This window comes from Argiope bruennichi, chromosome 1 (assembly GCF_947563725.1).
Source record: "Argiope bruennichi chromosome 1, qqArgBrue1.1, whole genome shotgun sequence".
NCBI classification, from domain to species: Eukaryota; Metazoa; Arthropoda; class Arachnida; order Araneae; family Araneidae; genus Argiope; species Argiope bruennichi.
Window position 1 is genome coordinate 129,845,083 of NC_079151.1, and position 20,392 is coordinate 129,865,474.

At 26.4% G+C, this 20,392-nt stretch overlaps 1 protein-coding gene across 1 annotated transcript; it reads left to right on the forward strand.

Annotated features, from left to right (window-relative positions):
- Positions 1-2,272: 2,272 nt before the first annotated feature.
- On the forward strand, positions 2,273-13,881 carry LOC129963369 (ubiquitin-conjugating enzyme E2 R2-like). The gene is made up of 5 exons (XM_056077706.1): positions 2,273-2,608; positions 3,196-3,282; positions 3,595-3,692; positions 8,471-8,605; positions 13,166-13,881. Exons 1-5 carry the CDS (start codon positions 2,432-2,434, stop codon positions 13,383-13,385), a joined length of 717 nt encoding a protein of 238 aa, XP_055933681.1. The 5' UTR covers positions 2,273-2,431; the 3' UTR covers positions 13,386-13,881.
- The last annotated feature ends 6,511 nt before the right edge of the window (positions 13,882-20,392 follow it).

The window sequence follows — 20,392 nt, forward strand, 5'->3', positions numbered from 1 at the left end:
TCGTTGTCAGGGGAACTGGGTTACTTTAAAGTACAAAGTTACTAGAAATGCAGATCGCTGGCGAAACTTTATCTCGCAAATTTTTCACCAAATAGTAAATATTTATTTACTTTATTATATTTATCACTTTATCGGAGAATTAATTGTTTCTTTTTTTTCATTATTTTTTCAATATTATTGATACATTATTTTAATAAATCATTAATGTTATTTCATTTCGTTTAATCGTTTCTCAAAAGAAAACCCTAAATCTTTCAATATTCTGTAAAGCTTAGTTCGGCTAAAGTTTTTCGAAAAGATATCTGTATCATCGTACACATCTTTTAAAACTTTATCTAATGTTGGAGTCTCATTTCTACTAAAAAATGCATGGATTTTTCGTCAAACACAGGTTAATGTAAAATCATCATATTTTAAAAGATCTGAATGTTTACCTACTGAGCCAGGTCGCTTCTTTCCAGGGATACTTAAAGGACTGGATGCCTTTATTTCTTTTTTCAAAAGGAAAACTGTTCATTGCGAAACACCTGTAAGGTGCGAAACTTTATCGACGATTTGATTGATAGAATTTTGAGGGTTTTCTCGGAGTCGAGAATAAACATTTAATATGTTTCTGTATGCTGCACTTTTTGTTGGTTTCACTCGTCTTGAAGGTGTTCACAGCGTAGTCGGTGATAACACTTTCTCTTTTTCAGACATTTTAGAAGTGAATAAAAATGACGAATCGAATAAATATTCAACAATCAAAACTAATAACTACTAATGTGATTAATGGTATCAAAAATATCAGCTGGTAAAAAAGCGAGAGTAAAAAAGTACGAAAGATGATAACGGTTGCGAACTGAATGAAACTGAGTTGGCGGAGACGTAAAAGAAAAGCGCGCCAAATATTTGACCTTGAAGACCGGTTCTAGCCAAAGTGGAATCTTTTAGTTTTATTCGTTCGCTTTATTTACAAAATACTTAACAGATAAGCACTTCTAATTTGAGAATAATTTTAAATACATACTGATAAAAAAAGGATTTATGTAATTTATGATATTATTTGATAAATTTCCGCGCATTTTAAGTATCTTAAAGTCGGAATTGATGGGGAACTCTTTCCCAACGCGGAGCGTCACATTTTCTGCCTTTTACAATACTGCCAAGTTAGGGTGAAACAGAGTATAATTTAGTTCCTATCTAGCCTTTTTTCAAGGCAAGAATTAAACCAATCTTAAGCAAAAATCTTTATTTCGAAAAAAAAAATGAGACGAAGATGATTCTAGAACTTTTTGTTACAGCATAAATTTTTAAATCAGAAATTTAGCGCATTTCCTTGACCTGAAGTGGATCATCGTGATACATCCGAAACATACAAGAACATTTGCATTCTTGAAATTATTTTTACTGATATCTCATAAAGAGTCTCTTAATGAATTTAAAATTCAGAAATTAAGTTATAAATATAAGCTTATTTTTTTTAAAAAAAATTTCTAAATTATTTCTAAAATTCCTACAAACATTTATACTACGGTGCAATCCTTTGTGCGAATTTCTAATTATTATTGATTATTCGTCAATTTTTCCTTCATCGAAAGAACGGTTTCTTTTTGGTATAGTGGTGCGAGTCATTTTCTTTCACTAATTAAAAACTTTTACTTCATGAGAATTGGGCTTCAAAGCAAAAATTGAAATTCTTTTGTTCTTTCTTTAAGTATAATTAAATGCTATATTTAAATTCATTTAAATTGATTTGACGTTGCAGAGTTCTCTTTTAATCTTTGAAACACTGTACATTTTTCTCAATTGTCGTTTCCTAATATTCAAAACAATGGTTATGAAACTCAAGCAGTTTCAGGAAAGGACTCAAAGCAATTGACAGTATTATTAATTCCCCCTCTGGACAGAAATGGAAACCAGTAGAATCAGTTGTCACTTTCCGAGAAAGAATGTGTTTTTTTCATTCTTTAAATTTTAATTTCATACTAATTGTTTGAAAATTATTTTTTTAAATCCTTGACTCTGTTTCTTGACAATGTTTCGTTGTAAGTTGTAAGATTTAAAAGATGTTCATTTTCTTTGGAATTCATTTCCTAAAGCTGTACTCCCTTTCTTAAAATTCATAAAATGTAAGCGATGCATGATAAATAATAATACCTTTTTGAAATTTATTAAAGTTAAAATGAAAGTGCGTTTTTTAACCTAGGTGCTTGAACTTTCAGCTTCCTTGACTTTTCAGATCTATCCTCTCTCAACCCGACTGCAATCCTGTTTATTTCAGTTTCTGACGTCAATTTCAGCTGTTGTGTGAAGTGAAGTGTGAGACTATCTTTGTGCTTGTGGTGCTTTGTCTTCGAGCTGTTGTTGAAACAAATACGTTGAATTATTGTACGACGATTTACTTCATCTGGAATCTTAAACTGAAAATTTTAAACAAAAATTACTTAGAATGGCTCAAAATCCTACAAGTAGTGCTTTACGAGCATTAGCCTTGGAATTCAAAAGCCTTCAAGAAGAGCCAGTTGAAGGTTTTCGCGTCAAGCTTGTTTCGGAGGAAAATCTCTTTGAATGGGAAGTAGCAATATTTGGGCCTCCTAAAACATTGTATGAAGGTGGCTACTTCAAAGTAAGGATTTATTTTCTGTCGATCGTATCATAAATGTATTGTCAGTAAATAGAAAATTTTTATGTTCGATTTATCTTTGATTTTTATTTTTAGTTTTGTTTTTTTATTGCGTAACTTGTTTCCGTTTCGAACTGATTTTAATCTTTGTATTTATTCATATGCATATATATTAATTTTCAAATGAATCAGAAGAAATTTGCGAAGTTTTATAATTATAAGATTGATATATATTTGCTTATCTGTCGCCCATTATTCAATCAATCATTTTTGTTTACCATTGATATATGTGTAAAAATCCTCGAAATTATGTAATTAAAATAAATATTGATAGACATTTTTCACGTAATTTATATATGCAAAACTACTTTTAGTTATTATTCAAATATTTCTGCTAATGAAGTTTAGAAAATTTACTCAAATCTTTAATTTTCATATTTTGTCCCTAAAATTGCTTCAAAATTTTATAAAAATGCATATTTTATAATAGAATTGTTATTGATTTTTATCATTGAACTTCACTGTGTGAAATTTTTTATTCTGTAAAAATATATATTTCATCTAAATTAGGTTATCCTTTTCTGTTTTAGGCCCATGTTAAATTTCCACCTGATTATCCCTATTCACCACCGTCTATTCGATTTTTGTCTAAAGTTTGGCACCCTAATGTTTATGAAGTAAGTAAATGTTCAGATCATTTTATTGCTGCAGTTGTGTAATTTTGTGTAGTTATTACTGATGATTTAAAATGTATTTTGAATATAAGAGCTAACTTTTGAAAAACAAGCACTAAATATAAAATTTCCAAAAAATCTCTTCTATGAAATAATTCATTTATTATAAACAAATTATATTCATTTTAATGATTTTGAATAAATTGTTTGAGAGATTGATTGAAATTAAAAATGTTTGTATATTAATAAAAATAATTTACAAATTTAATTTCAACCATTAACTGTATAGCCTTGTTTACCATTTTTTTATTTTAGAATGGTGATTTATGCATCTCTATTCTTCATCCACCTATTGATGATCCTCAGAGTGGAGAACTTCCATGTGAACGTTGGAATCCTACCCAAAATGTCCGGTATGTTTTCAATAATATCCATTTAAGGCTGTGGCAAGCAGTAGAATATATATATATTCTATGTGATGTAAATATGGTGTGATTGTAATTGCCGCACATCTGAGCAGCGTGCTGTAGAGAAAAAATTTTATTTTGTCGCGAATATACCAATTTACAGTAGTTTATAAAGTTATAGTGAATATACCAATTTTCAGTAGTTTATAAAGTTATAGTGAATATACCAATTTACAGTAGTTTATATTCTGGATAAATAAATGATACAGAGAAGGGTGAATCTGTCAAAAGTGACATTTTTTAAACCTTTTTTGTATATTAAAAAAATAATAATTGGGGTATTGATTTAAGTGTTAGTGTATAATCAATTCTGTCCTAATTAAAATTTGTAATTAATATTCATTAGAATTGTATTTGATTTGCTTATCTCCTAATATTTATTTAAACCTTTTTTTTTGCATCGCATGTGTTTTTTGGTTTAAAATGATTTACTAGAGAAAGATACCTTAATTCTACCTACTGTTCTGATTTTAATGCTTTCATATCTTTTCAAAATGATTTAAAATTTATGTTGAGACATTGCTTTCTATTTTAAAAGTTCTAATTAATATTTATTGAAAATTTTCAATTTTTAACCATAGTTATTCAAGAAATAAAATTAAGGAAATAGAATTTTGTATATTAAGGGTTTACATTTATGTAATTTTTTGTATTCCTTTGTTTATATTAAAAGTTATTAATATGTTTAGTTATTAATATTATATTTGTAAATCATTAATGTTTTAATATGCAACAAAAATTGAATTAACTGTTTTTGATCAATATTAAAAATTTGGAAGATGTCTTTTTTGTGATAAATTGATATTTTTATTCAGTTTTTCTTTTTATATTTATGATATTGTGGTGAAAGCTTATATAAGCCAGTTAACAGCTACGCTACATGGGTAATTGCTTTTGTATTGTGGTCCTGTTATTGAGCTGCGAACCATGAGGTCCGAGGTTCCATCTTCACTGATATTAATCCGCCACATTGGTGATCTCGGACGATGAACCTTCAACCTTCGTACAGCTATTGTGCCGCCATCTACGCGCAACCAAAGTCGTCAAATTCACTTGACGCAGCAACAGCATCAGCAACCACACGCGCTCGCCATAACGCTTGGCACTACTCAACTGGGTACAGGCCCATTAGACTCAACAGCTAATACATCACCACTCGACAGCCATATTGTTCGTCTCACCTCCGACTTACTGGAGGGAGAGTCTGTGGTGAAAGCTTATATAAGCCAGTTAACAGCTACGCTACACGAGCAATTGCTTTTGTATTGTCATGTTACTGGACTGCGAACCAATAGGTCCCAGGTTCTATCCTCGCTCATACCAATTCAGAACAATATATTAATTTAGAAATTAATAAAAAAAGCTATTGATTATTTTTTTTATTAAATTACTTATTTTTGTTTGAATTTTTATTTGTCTGAATAAATCAAATATAATAAAAAATTATGTGATTAATTTAGCAGTTAATAGCGTGGTTTGCATAGTAAATAACCATATAATTTTTAAAATACAGTTTAATGTTACTTTCTGCATATTAAAACTTCTAATAAACAAGTTTATGCTTAAGGCTTATTAGAATAAATGATATCCAGGGATATTTTTATTTTTTATATGTAACATTATTGTTTTCTGTGATAATGATACAATTTATAGTCATGAATCAAAATAAAACAAATATTTTCGTTAAACAAACAAAAAATGCATTAAAGTAATGTTGTCTTGCATTTTGTTTAATTTTAATTTTATGAAACTAAAAAAAATATGTTTTTAATGGTAGAATTAAATACTCTATCATCAACACAAAAACTCTGAATTGTCGGTCAGTTCTGTTCTTTTTCTCTATGTGTGTGTGTTTGAAAATTTTTTTAAAAATTATTATTAAACTGTTGGATTATTAAAATTCTTGTTCCTTTTAAAAAATGCGAAGTTAGAACTAGATTATGGATGAGAATTTTAAATATTATGTGAAAAAGTCAATGCATACATACATTGAGAAAAGTTTACTGGCCTAAATATCATTTGATTGATTTATAATGAGTTAACTATTTATTTTTAAAATAGTTGAAAAATATAAAAGATGAAGAAATGTAGATAAGAATATTTCTATATTTAAGTTCATATTTTATAATGTTACAAATTATGTGATTTTGAAAGTTTTTGTTTTTTATCTTTAAGATGTTTTTTTTTAAATACTAATGAAACATTTTTTATTCACATGAGAAATTAAAACAAACAAACAATAGTTTTCTTTTTGAGAATGTATTGAATTTAATAATTATTAAATATAAAAAAAAATCTGTATTCATTATTCTGTTTGTAAAAATATAATTCATGATTAAAACTCTTTTCCAATAGTTCATTTAAAAAAAAAAACTTTCAAAATGGACTAAGATTTTTTAATTATCAGTTTCTTTTGATATATTTTATATTTTAATTTTTTAAAAGTGTCTATAAATAATGGGTTATGATTGTAAAAGTTATCTTTTTATAAGATTTTAGGGATTTTTTTTTTTTAATGTGAATCATTGCATAAATATTTTACCTTTTTTATAAATTCTACTTTGACCATCTAAAGCTTTTCATTCAAACATCCGTTGGAGAATTATAATTTCTCCATTTGTCACTAATGTACCTGAATATTTTCTCATTGAGCAATATTTTTATTATTCAATATAAATTTATATTTAATTCCTATAATTTGAACCAGTGCTTAAAATTAGTTTTCTTAAGTTCTTCTAATTCTTGTTAGTCTTTGTTCTCATTATTTGGTAAAATTTTAAAATCTACCAAATTTAAAATGCAAATTCTTACAAGATGGATCTTTAGGTTCTTTATATTTCTGTTTTATATTATGTAAGTATATGTGTATTAATCATATACCAGTGGTTAATCACTGTCAATATCATATATATTGCAATCAGCATTTAATCAAATAAAATCAGCAAATAATCATCATAAAAAAAATTGCCAAATATGTTGTGCTAATCCATTGACTGTGTCCGTCAATGATATGTGATTAAGCCTAAAGTTTATTAGTGGTAAGTTGTTTATACACAAGTGCTGCCATTGAATAGTTAATTGATTAGAAAATAATTTCTCAAAATTTGTTTGAGATTATATTTCTGTCTTTTTTTATTTTGCAGAAAAATAGAAATATGGATGTAATTCACTAGTTCATTTGTAAAATTTATACTTATTTAATAAAGAATTTCATAAACATTTAAGTTTGCAACCTATATTGCTTGTTACTTTTCAAATTTCATTTATTAGGATGAATTAAAAAAAAAATAATAAATGAAAGTTAATACTTTTTTTTAATTCTTATGTTTGATAAAAGGAGAATCATTATGTTATGTCTTTATTATGTATGTTGTTTAAAATAAAATGTATAAATTTATATTTAAAAATTGAATCAAACCACTGAAGTGTGAATAGTGTGTGTGAATTTACATATATTGCTACTGGTTTCTAATTCATGTTTGAATATTTTTAGAATCTGCAAATACTGTTAAAGTTCTGACAAATTTTGTTCTAAATAGATTAAAAGAAGTACATGAATGCTAGTATATAAGTAAAGTATTCTGAATTAAAAATTAAAACATTTCATTGCTTTATAGAGCATGTTGGAAGAAAAAAATCACAATGGTATTTCTTTTAATATAAGAATGAATTGAAGACATTATGGTAATGAGCAATTTTTAAAAATATGAACTGTGGGAGAAAACTAGATCATTATTTTATCTTTTTTAAAATTAAATGATTTTTGTGGTATTAAAAAATTGTCTGATTTGCAAGGAATTTTTTTTTTATTAAAAGCCTTTTTAAAAATAAATTAAATTTTCTACCATATTAAATTTACTTAATATAATTATTTTTAGCTTTATCTGTTCTATTTTAAATTAATCCATTAATATTCAATGATCTTATTCATGTAACAATTCTTTTCTGTTGTTAAACCAAATGTATTCAATTGCTCTCTTTTTTACCTCCCTCCTTTATTTAATAAATCTGCAATTTATGCAAATACCTTCCTAAATGATTTTTAAGTGGCATATACCTCCCTGATTTTGAAAATAATAATGCTTAATTTTGAGATTCTTTGTTTTCCTTTATCTTTTACGTTAATGCAAAGAAATTTTTTAAAAAAAATTAAATTAAAAATTTAATAAAATATTAAAAAGTAATCTTTATTCTTTGATGTTTTATTAAATTTTTAGAATTTTCTGAAGCATTTGGTTTAGATTTTTTTTGTGTGTATTTTTCTCACAATTGGAAAAAAATGAACTGAAATAAACTTTGATTTAAGTTGGACGATAATGGGTTTGATGCAATATAATTCAATACTTAATATTAGATTCATATTTTACCAATTAAAATTACTCATGAGTCGGTTGATTTAAAATTATAGAACAGTTTTGTTGCGTCTTCACTTGATTTTACTTCACATGCATATTTCTAAAACATCTCTTGTATTTAGACAATTTTCATTGAGCGGGGGGGGGGGGGACTTTTATGCTGATTAATTCAATTCATGAATTTTTTGAGATTCAACTAAAAATAGGCTGAATGAGAATTATCAATGATTTGCTTATAACATATATAAGATATACCTTATCTGTATTTGCACTTGTTATGATTGATATAACTTGATTAATTTTTTATAGAATTTATAATCTATGAGAAGCAGCGTGCAAATTAAAAGGAATTCTTATAATATTTTCCAGAACTATATTATTGAGTGTAATATCACTTCTAAATGAGCCAAATACATTTTCTCCTGCCAATGTGGATGCATCTGTAATGTACAGGCGCTGGAAGGAATCTAAAGGAAAGGATAAAGAATATGAAAATATAATAAGGTAAGGTTGTTATTTCTTTTAAATCCTCTGTGACTGTCATAACAATTAACTTCATTTGAAAAAATAGCAGTAAAATTAAGTTTATTTACCTCTGAAAATCATTGAAAATGACTAAAATCAAGAAAACCTATCACTCAGAGGTCATATATAGGTAGAGGTGCAATTTAAGATATGGTAGGAATCGATTTGGGTTAGTATAGTAGAAATCGTATGTTTATAATGGTCTAGACCTATCATTTGCTTGCAGTAATTGAATTATTCTTATACCTATTTATAGTATGATACTGCACAGATAATGTTAGAGACTCTAGCTTTTTTTACTGCAGTTATTTTAATTATTGCAGTCTTAATGAAGATTAAGAGAAATATATAGTTTCGAAAGTGTCTTAACTTTCTCTGTGTTCAATCCTCTCAGGAAAACGTTTTTTGATACATATTTTTAAAAAAAAATATTTAATGATTCTCGAAGAGTTAGAATTAAATACTAAAAGACTTAAAACTGTTAATAGAAATTTTCCTAATTGTAGTAGCTTCTTATTTGTATATTTAAAGTTAAGATGGTCTAGAATTGCTTTTAATATCTAAAGAGTGTACATCAGTGTACATTTTATCAGTTTCTATTGTTATTGAACTGAAGATTAAAAATGTTAAACAATGCTAGTGCCAAACAAAACCCCAAACACTGTTGCTTTTTTTTTACATTAAAATATTAAATGAGTAAGGTAATTTAATAAAACAAGGAAAATGCTTGATAGCCTGCTAAATAGTTCAAAAGAAATTTTATAGAGTTCATTAATAATTAGCACTCTATGCATTAATTAAGCAGATTTTTTTTAATTACCCAATAGCAACAACATTTACAATATTCACCATTTTCAGTGTTCATTAGTTCTTTGAAGCCCCATTTTGGGCCGTAATGTAAAGAAGCATAAGTTGTTTCTGTAAGAAAATAGTTTTTAATTAGAATAATCAATAATTTTTTTCCTTTTATACATTTGTTAAAGTTCTTATGGGCTTTGTTTATTCTTTTTCTTTCTTTCTTTCTTTTCTTTTCTTTTTTTTTTTTTTTTTGGAAAATTGTAGGGATTTTTAAAATTTAATATTAAGATTTTTTTTTCTTTTTTTTTCTGTATTACAATTCTAGATTTTAGCTTTATTTCAATTGGAGATAATTCTTTTTAGAGAAATTTTCAAGAATTAGAAATAACTGTCTGAAGAAAAATAAGCAGTAAACTATACTTGTGCTAAACTGTTATGAAGAAGATCCAAGTCACAATGCATCCAGAGATTATTATTGCTTATTTTGAAAAATAACCTTCAAAATAGACCATTACTACAGTTTGCTTTGAATAAATGCTGAGGAAATCATTGAGAAAGAATATCATTCCTTAGTAATTTTATTTAAGTTATAAATCAATTTTTATTTCTGAGTTTGTCACATTTTTTGATAAGTATTCAAATTCAAATTTCATGATAATTGAATTTTGAAATTTGCTACTTTAAGAAGATGTCTTTACTGTGCTATATTCTGACCTATCATTTAAGATTCTGATATTTTTTCAGGAGTTTAAAACTTGATAGTATAAATAATTCTATTATCCTATTGTTGTAGTTTTCATCTATTCTTCTTGCTGCTTCCAAATCTCAAAGAAAAGGCTTCAATCTAGATCTAATTAATGCCTGAGAAATTATACAAAACTTTTGATTACTTATTTAGCTTCCAATTATCCTTATATTTTGAATTTTACAAAATTACTGAAGTGAGTTTATATGGTAATCCACCTCTACTGTATTCATTAAATAAAGCAGGTGTAAATAAGAGTTTGTCTTTTTAATTCCATAGAACTAAAAGATTGTTTTTTTTTTTTTTTAACAATTCTAAACTATATTTTCATCTTTTATATTGTTGAATTATCTTCATAGGTGATAAAATAGTATTGATTAGGAATTCCAGTCTAGGTCATTTTTTTCAGTCACATTGTTTTATAATTAGTTTACATTTATATATGTCAAACTTTCTAAGAAAAATCTTTGCACATGTGAACTATTTAGAAGTATGTGAACAATATAGTTATCAAAATTACATATTAGAATTAACAACCTTTTATCTTCAGACTTTTTTTAAAAAAATTGCATGCCCTATATTTTTGAATAAATTAGATAAATCTGTTTTTAAAGTATTTTGTTTTAGTCTATGAATAGCTTATTTGTATTAAATATTAGGAAGCAAAGTTATTATATCATTTATTTTATATTGATTCATTAATACTGTAATGTTTGGCTAGTTAGTATATCTGAGATTGCACAAGATTAAAATCCTTTCATGCATATTATTTTTAATGTAAAACTAGTTTTAAAATATCAGTTGAATCAGAAATGTTTTTAAAATAGCAAATTTTCATCATAAGTTATTTATATGTGTACATGAGTACTGATAATTTTGTACAAAATTGTTCTTTTACTACTTAGCTATTTATTAATTCTTGAAAATTTAACAAGAAAAAAATTTACATATAAATGAATTTAGCATCATTGAAAAGATTCTCGCATTTGTTGTAAATGATGTTCTTGTTGGTCTCCTATACCCCAATCTGTGACAGTTTGGTTTAGTTTATTATAGCCAAAAGATGCAGCCTTTGCTGAACATCTGTTTCATTTTATCTCTAAAGCTTTATTAATTCTTGCTTTTATTTGAGTGATTGACTCAAACTTAATTTTAAATATCATTAAATCATTATTTTAAAACTAAGGAAAGCACAGGCAAAGGACATATTAAAATAGAAGGGAAATTTGAAAAAAATAGTGGTAAGGTAGGCGATATGGAGGAGGAAAAAATGTGGCTATTTTTTTATGAATTGAATATGTGATTTTTATAATTTGAAATGTTATCAGTATTCTTCCTTTTGCGTTATTTTATAAGTGCAAAATGTGGTTGAATTCAGCACAATTATCAAAGGGAAAAAGTGGAACATATATAAGCCACAGTGATTTATATTTATATTATAAATAAGTACTTATAAGCAGTTTATTTTGATTTTAACTTTCTTAGAATATCTTTCTCACAGAACATTTCAATATTTAAAGAAAGCTAACTTGAAAATATTGATAAATTTAATTATTGAAGGCGGTTGAGAATTTTGTGTCTATAAAAAGTTAGTGTAAAATAAAAAGATAAATTCTGCTGAAAAGGCAAATTTTTGTGCATGAAAACTGAATAACAAAAGTAAAATTAAATTTTAAAAAATTATGAAATTGGGAATAATATGGCAAGAAAAATTAACTAAATTAATAATATAGGATTACAAGTTCTATTGATATATCTGCAAAAATATGTAATCATTAAATATAATTTAAAAGTAAAAGCATTATTAATTTTGATTTCTAAATTATTTTTATCAAATTTTGCTGGAAAACTTAGTTAAATAGTAATTTAAATTTATATTTAAAAAAATATATGTAAAAAGTACAAAATATGTATCATTTGATGAAAAAAATATACATTAGTTGAGTTTGATACATTACTGAAATGTTTAGGAAATACTGAATCAGAACAAAGCCTACTATTTTGATCATCCTAATGATTAGATTTTTGTATTTTAAATCTCTTAGACCATAATTAGGAATCTTTTTCTCTTTGAGGTGTATCAAAGTTGAATGGTAAAGTGTATGAAGAAGAATGGGAACCCCTCCCCTCTCTCTCTCCAGCATATATGATTAAGAGCAAGTTAAAAGTAAAAATAATTAACATTCCCTAGTCAGGAAATACCTGAAAGAATATTTATTAGATATCAGTTTAAAAAGGTTTTATTAAATATTAGTTTAGACAAGAAACCAAAATTTCTTTATTAATTGTATTAGGAAGAATAAATTTAAATTAAGAAAAAATCAGGAACAGTTTTATATTTTGGAAACAGACAAAAGATTAAAAAAAAAAAAATGAATGAAATGTGAAAAAATATTTAAGTTATTATTGATTAATTCTTGTTATACATTGTTTTAAAAACTTAATGTAAAATTAAAGAATGAAAAAAAAAAAATGTTTTGAAAACATTAATTAATATACATTTCTTAGTGATAATTTTTTAAAAAATGGAGAAATTTGAATGTGCAAAGAAGAGTTCATTTTGTAAATTAAGCATTTTTGTAATATATGTAATCCATTATGACCTTTAGAAAGAGAAAGATAAAATTTTAGCTTCTGAAGAATGCTAAAGAATTATGTAATATTTCCCTAAATAAATTAATTATAAAAATTTTAATGGGATGTTTTGGTCTTAGACTTTAAAATAGATATGGGAGTTTGTAATTTTAATTCAGATTATTTCAGAGTTTATTAATAATTTTTAGTATTTTTTTGTTTGTAATTTAATTAATTTATTATTTTAATTATTTAATAGTTTAACCATGATTGATCCAATTGGATTAATTCACTGCTAGAAATTCAAAATGGAAAATTATTTATTCATATGTTATTGTATATTTTTATAATTTATAATTCTGATTTTATTTAAAAAATATTTTTGCCTGAATTTTTTATAATTCTTATTTTAAATTATTTAGGAAGCAAGTTTCAGCTACGCATGCCGAGGCTATGAAAGACAATGTTATAGTGCCTATGACTCTAGAAGAATATTGCATTAAGCATACTGCTAAACCTTCTGAGCAAGAATCCGATTTGAACGATTTCTATGATGATGACTATGGTGATGACATGGATGATGAAGAACAGGAAGAAGACTATGATGAAGATAATGAAGATTCTGGCAATGGTGAAACATGATAAAATTCAGATTCCACATAGCATATTTCTATAAACTTATTGAATGTGAAGCAATTTTAGGACCTTGCCAGTATTGCCAACAATGTGCAAAAACATTGAGGTGTATCAAACTTTAATGGCAAAGTGCATAAATAATGATTAAAAAAAAAAAGAATGTGCATAATGAGGATTGCAAAAATCATGTAGCCGTCAGCATCTCATCTTGCTCATTTTACTCTGAACATTTTAAAAAAAGAGTTCCATGATTATTAAAGTTGTATGTAATTTATTCTTTTGTTGATTTATTCAAGATACCAGTGTTTGGAATTGTTACTTTCTTGTTTTTATTAGCCTCTTCATACTTAGGTGTTCTTCTTTTTGAGTCTTCCATTGTGTGGCTGGGTTTCTGAAAATTTATGCATGTTACACCGTCTCAAATGAAAATGAATGCTTTTTCACCATGTTACCTAAATCCTGTTTTTTCTGCGCTTAATAAAATATTCTTTTGGTGATTGAAGTTATGGATGATTTCTTTTTTTGCAATATTTATTTTTTTCACATCATTTATGTTTAAAATTAATGTTTCAAAGCATCAGATTAAATCTATTTATTTACAAAGCAATACCATTTACTAATGCTTCTCGTGTGCATATTGATATATATATATATATATATGAAGTGTTTGAATATTTTACTTGTAGATTAGAAAGAGTACTTCATTATAGGAAAGTGGATACTTATCCAGTTCATATCTTAAATTTCATAAATTGATATTTTTAAAAATGAATCCTAAACTGATTAATATTGGCAACTTCTGTCTTTGAAATGCCTGATATATCATTATGAAATAGATTAGGACTCATAGAAATGTTAACTTATATTTAAATCAGTATATAAATTTTCACACATATTGAATATTATTCTACAGATTAATGCAGTAGATTCAGCAAACATGCAATCTTCTTTAAGTTTTTAAAGTTGGAATATTAGATGTTTATTTTAATTGATATTGTTCCTACCAGTATATTTTGATTAAATTCAATGTTATTGTTTAACTCAGACTATATTGGATCTTGGTTTGTACTTATGCATAGAAATTTTGATCTCAAATATTTTTCTTCTCCATCAGCTACAATCTCTTATTTTAAATGTTTTTATCAACCTAATATAATTTTTAAAAAAAAACACTTGGTGGATATAATAGCTTGGAAAACCTTTACTGATTTAAAGTTTGATTTGAGCTAATAATTGACATGAATGAGATAAGAATTTTGTATCATGATTTATAAATGATTGGTTTATTTCAAGGCTGTTGATATTTCGCCTTTCGAATTATAAAAAGAGTTGAGAATGATTGCATCTTTTGGATATGCTTAATGTATTTTATATGCGAGTGAAAAAAATTGCTGAATTTCTAGAAAAACAAAAATTTTATAAATTGATATTTACTTTACAATACGATATATATTAGTTGGATATGCTGGCATACTGATGTCATTGATAGATTAAGCACATAATGAGTGTCTGCATGGTAAGATTTGAAATGTTAGTATATAATTTACTATTGAAATAAAAAAAATTATGCAGTTAGCCATTTTGTGTTCATACCCCCCCCCCACCTCCTCCTCCTTCACCAAGTGTTAATTAACTGAAATTTTTGATAATAAACTTATGCTTTTTTCAGACATGTTTTTCTATTCAAAAGTTCTCAGAATTTTCTTTCAAAATATTTTGAACCTGGCATATTTTAATTTTATTAAAATTGTCTGTTCTATTTGAAATTGATAAAATTTTATTTATTTCTGCTTTGACTTAAAATAGTTACTGAAAACAAAGTTCCTTTTAGTTGTGTGTAAATTATTGTGCATTATAGTGAATTCGTAGTTACACCTGGAACTATCTATATATTACAGGACAAAAACATTATTACCTGATATCCATTTTCATTGAGTATTTCTGTTTCATTGATACTATCTAGTCTCATCGAAATTTAAATACTAGTCTTGGTGGCTGATAAACAATTAGTGAATGTGTATGAATGAATTGAGATGAAATTATACGGATTTGAATGCTATTTAAGTTTTTATTGTTCGAAAGAAATGCATAATGTTGGATTTGATATGAATATTCATATTCAATGTACTGAATTATTTGTTTTTAAGTGGGTTCATTTTTAAAGACATCTGAACTTATCCCTTTGAAAGACTGTTAGAACTGTTAATATATATGCATTTGATTCTTCTATTATAAATATAATGTGGGTTGTTGGAAAACTATCAATATGCTTGTAAATAAACAGTTCTATATTGCTTGCTACTATCAATATTGTAAATATTTCTATTCCTAAGGAAAGTGAGAGGAGATACCTCAAAGTGATTCAGTTGGTATCCTGTTGGCATGATAGTCAACTGATTAAGGCTTTTTTGGACAATGATTAATTTCATATTTTTCTTCAAACACTGACCAATTACAAACAAAATTTTGTGATATCAATGGAATATGTATTTGTATTGAATACAGACTCTCGTTTCCTCTGCAAGGGAAGAATATTATGTCTGTATGTTATTGTAAAAACTTAGCTAACTAATTTTTATTAATAAATTAAGATTCATTAACATTTTGTAAATAATCCGATTTAATTTTTTAAAATTTGGAATAATGATGATGCAGTGTATTCAATCCTAGCTCCAATATTTTTCTTGGTTAATATATTTTTTTACATAAGTTAAATATTATTTCTATTTCTCTGAACTTTTGAATAGAAATTTTTATAAAAAGCTTGTATATTCTCATGCTTTGTTGTCAATTTAAAATATACATATATATGGCTACTTAAATACATGTTCTGCATAGCGTAACAATGATATCAGCTATTAATATATTTGAATTTACATTGAAATGTGTGATTTGGAATTGCAAATTAACCTGTTAAATGTAAGAAATGAATATTACAGTGTGTCTTTATTATGTATTTATTTGTATAGAACTTGATATATGTGTGTATCATATAGTATTGCTATTATTAATTTATATGCACTTATTTGATTTAAAAACAAAATTACTGTTAAACTCCACTAAATCTACACTGTTGTTTTGGTTTTGAAAGTTTATGTTATCTTTAAATAATATTTATGTAGTTGCTTTAGTGACTTCTTTTTGAATGGGTGGTTAAAATTTTCCAATAAAAACTTTTAAAATAAGATTTTGTTAATATTATTAAATTATTCATGCTGTATAATGATTATCTGAATCTGAAAAATTACTCCCTTGATTCCCAAGAGCCTGGGAACTCACAATACTGAAACATTGGAGTTCCTCTTTCAAAGATAAGATCAATTCCTTCATAAATAACAATGATAGCTTATATTTTTAATGCCTTCATGTACAAAAGAGGACTTAGCTAGTGGCTATTAAGGGATTTGTACAAAGATATGGGTTCCTCTCTTTTTTGATTCAGAATAAGATACTCAAATGAACTATACATTGTCTTCAGGTATTCAGTAAATCACCTTTAATGGAGTAGACATTTTGTTGGGATATTCAAGTAATTGCCATATTTTCCTTGAATAAACATTTCATTGATAAAAAAAATCCTTTTATTATTTCAAATTTATTTATAGGATTCACATATTTTTTAAAAGCCTTCCGTTTTAGTACTCCTAAAAAAGAAAATCTTGTGTATTTTCCAGTTTTAATCTTGAATACTTAAACAGAAGCTAGATGCAACATCTACAATTTCCTTCCGATTTATTACAAAGTTTCAACAATCCTTATTTAGCAAAGGCTTTGGTCTGGGAAAAATTTTCCACCTTTTTGTGTGAGAAATTATTCTGCTAATGATTCAGTGTCAACAGTGATAAATGTAAATGATTATTTGTAATTAAAAACAATCTTTTGAAAGCGAAATCTTGGTCTTTTCTTTACTTGACAAACATTTGGAAAATATATAGATTTCAATTTTATAAGATATGTTTTATATCTGGGTTTGTGATGCGTGGCATTAAATGGTAAAAGAGAAAATTTTTTAATATACTTATTAAGAGTTAGAAATTTCATTTTTCTTTCACCTTGTTCACAAATAATATCCCTGCTGTTATTTGCCAATGCTTAACTTATTCCTCATTTAACATTGAATAACTTTGTTTATATTATTTTTGACTTGAATACTCGCTTAGATTCTGTATTCAGTTAAGTTCTTAGCATGTATGGGCACTTAAATGAAATATTTAATCTGTACTTACTGAACATAATGTGTTAAAAGTTACAAAAAGAATCCCCTCCTCCCGTCTTTTAAATGTTCATTCTTTTTAATGGATTTCTGTGATTTAAAGTTCTTGAAAATAATTCATTTTCACTTATTAAAAAAATGTCAGTTAAATATGAAATCAATAATTAATGCAAGATTTACATTTGATAATTTTAGGAATTAAAGGTTAGATATCACTTATTGATGTGGCATAGTCATTGTCGGCAATAACTTTATTCAGCTCCGATATACAGAATATATCATTTTTTCCACTGCGATGAAAAAAGGCTCATTTTTTATCAGTGGCTTTAAAAATGTCAGTCGTTTGCTTTGTATTGTATTATTTTTTCACAACCTAAACCTTTCCATTTGGTTGGAAAAACTATCGAATGTACTAACATTTATTCCCACAGTACCTGTATGTATATATACCCTTGCCAGTGGTCTTTATACTATTGCTTAAACATTCGAAATGCATAATGAAAGAATTTTTAATAATTATCAAAATAATAATAAGAAAACAATTCAATCTTCTCTACAGTTCTTAGACTGTTATCTTGTTTTCGAATTTGTTGCAAATTTCTTCGAACTGGGGCAGTATGGAAGTTTGCAGTTCAATTAATATTTACTCCGAAACAAGATTGAATATTATTTCTGAATCGTTGCCAGCATGACGATATGGATATAAACATCGGCAAAATAAAAAAAAAAAAAAAAAAACTATTATATTTGTCAGATTCTTTCAAATGAGATACTATGTTATAAAATCTTGCGCTCTTATTTTGCGACAGACCCCCGCCTCCTTCAACTTTGTGCCAAGAAAACATTACCGTCTATGTCAAGGTAAAAGATGTTACAAGTGGAGCTTCGAAGGAATTTCCTCCTTGTCCTGCCACCAATACTCGCGCAAACAGTTCCATTTTGGAAAATCGCAGCAAAACATTGCAAAAAGTTGGCAGTGCTTCAAAACAAGCTCTTAAAGATTCTAGCTAACGCATTCTACCATGTCCAAAATTCATTTTTATTTTAACGTCAAAACCAATAAATATGTTGAAAAACTGGCAAGGGAATTTTACCAGAAGGGAACCCTATTAATCAGTGATATTTTTCATGCTTTCCAACACGAAACATAATTATTTTAATTCTGTGAATCAGTTAAATGCGTTCGACATGTTTACACATCAATCCAAATCTTCATTTTGTTGCGACATGTGTACACGTCGAATAAAATAAAAAATTGCTATTCGACATAAAAATCAAAGTTTCATCAAAATATAATACAAATATCATTTAGTGTATGTTTTTTTTTATAATACTAGGAAGCCCGTTATAAATTTTGAAAAAATTCAGTTAAATTTTTTTGATATATAAGTTATTCATCGTATAATATATTTATTGCTTTTTCAAAATGAATTGATTATTTTCTCCGATAACTATTAAGGTAAATAAAATGTGTGAAATATGAAGGCCCTTAGTAATTTTTGGTTCGTGGGGCAATCTGATATATATAAGCTTCAAAAATAAAAATTACCTCGATTTTTTTTAAAAAATTGTTCTCGATGTAAATGTTGATCGATCAAGTACAGCTTCAAAACTTGCTTGACTCTTTGGAAAACCTTTCCACAACTACATCATCAATATTTCTATCCTTAATATTTCAACAATATCTTTTTCACCAATGAATTGGTAATTTCTTATTTAATAAAAATAAAATCTTATTCGCTTTACTATGATTTTTTTTCTGCAAAATTTATTATGCAAATATTTACATTCTGTTCGACGTGTATACATCCATAGCTTGATTGTGATTACGCACGAGAGTGTTTTTTAAAAATTAAATCCACATTTAACTGGTTAAGGATTAACAAGCTAACTCAAAATAATTCCCTCACAAAGAATTTATGAAGAATCCTAGAAATTGCGCCAAAGTGAGAAAAATTCCGATATTTAAGAAAACATCTAATATTTAGTTCTAAGAATTAATAGAATAGATAAACAATCAAGACGAATGGGATCAAAAATACTTCAAGCAACTGTTTCAGAGTTGAAAACTAGGCGATTAAATATCCGTTTTTGTGGAGCAAAATGGATGATAAAATAGTATAACTTAATTATGGTTTGTTTTTTTTGACGTGAGGGGGAAAAAAAAATCAATGCTATGCCTATAAATCATTAATTTTTAAAATAAGTGCATTTTTTCTCACCTTGAAACAATGATCTATTAGAAGCGATTAAAAAAAAAAAAAACTTCATTCAATATGAAAACAAAGATAGCGGCGATTTTCTATTTGCATTGATTCTGAATCCTGATTTTTACTTTTCTTAAATGTATATACCAAAATGAAACTACAAATAGATAGATGTTTAATATTGTGATAAGTTTTGATGCCTTCTATAAAAGTACGTTAATTATTTGGGCATAACTGTCAGTTTATGAGAAAAAAAGCTCACAATTACTGGTCTCCCAAAGGCGAAAAAGAGAGATAGAAATTAAAATTTCTAATTCGAATATATAGTTACTAGGCTTGATTCGTATGTCTATATATTGTTTTTAAACCAGTGGAAGTGGTCTCTCCAGAACATTCTCGTATAATGTACTTGTGTAATATTAACTGTGCCATGGGCGAACAAAAATTACAAAAGAGTCGCCAGAATGCGGTTATTACGCCATACCAGAACACTGAATTTATATTTTGGACTTCTTTTTCTAACCGATTGAATCCAAAATTGGACACAGAACTATAATTGTAATCACAAAAATCACCAAATTTCATACATTGCG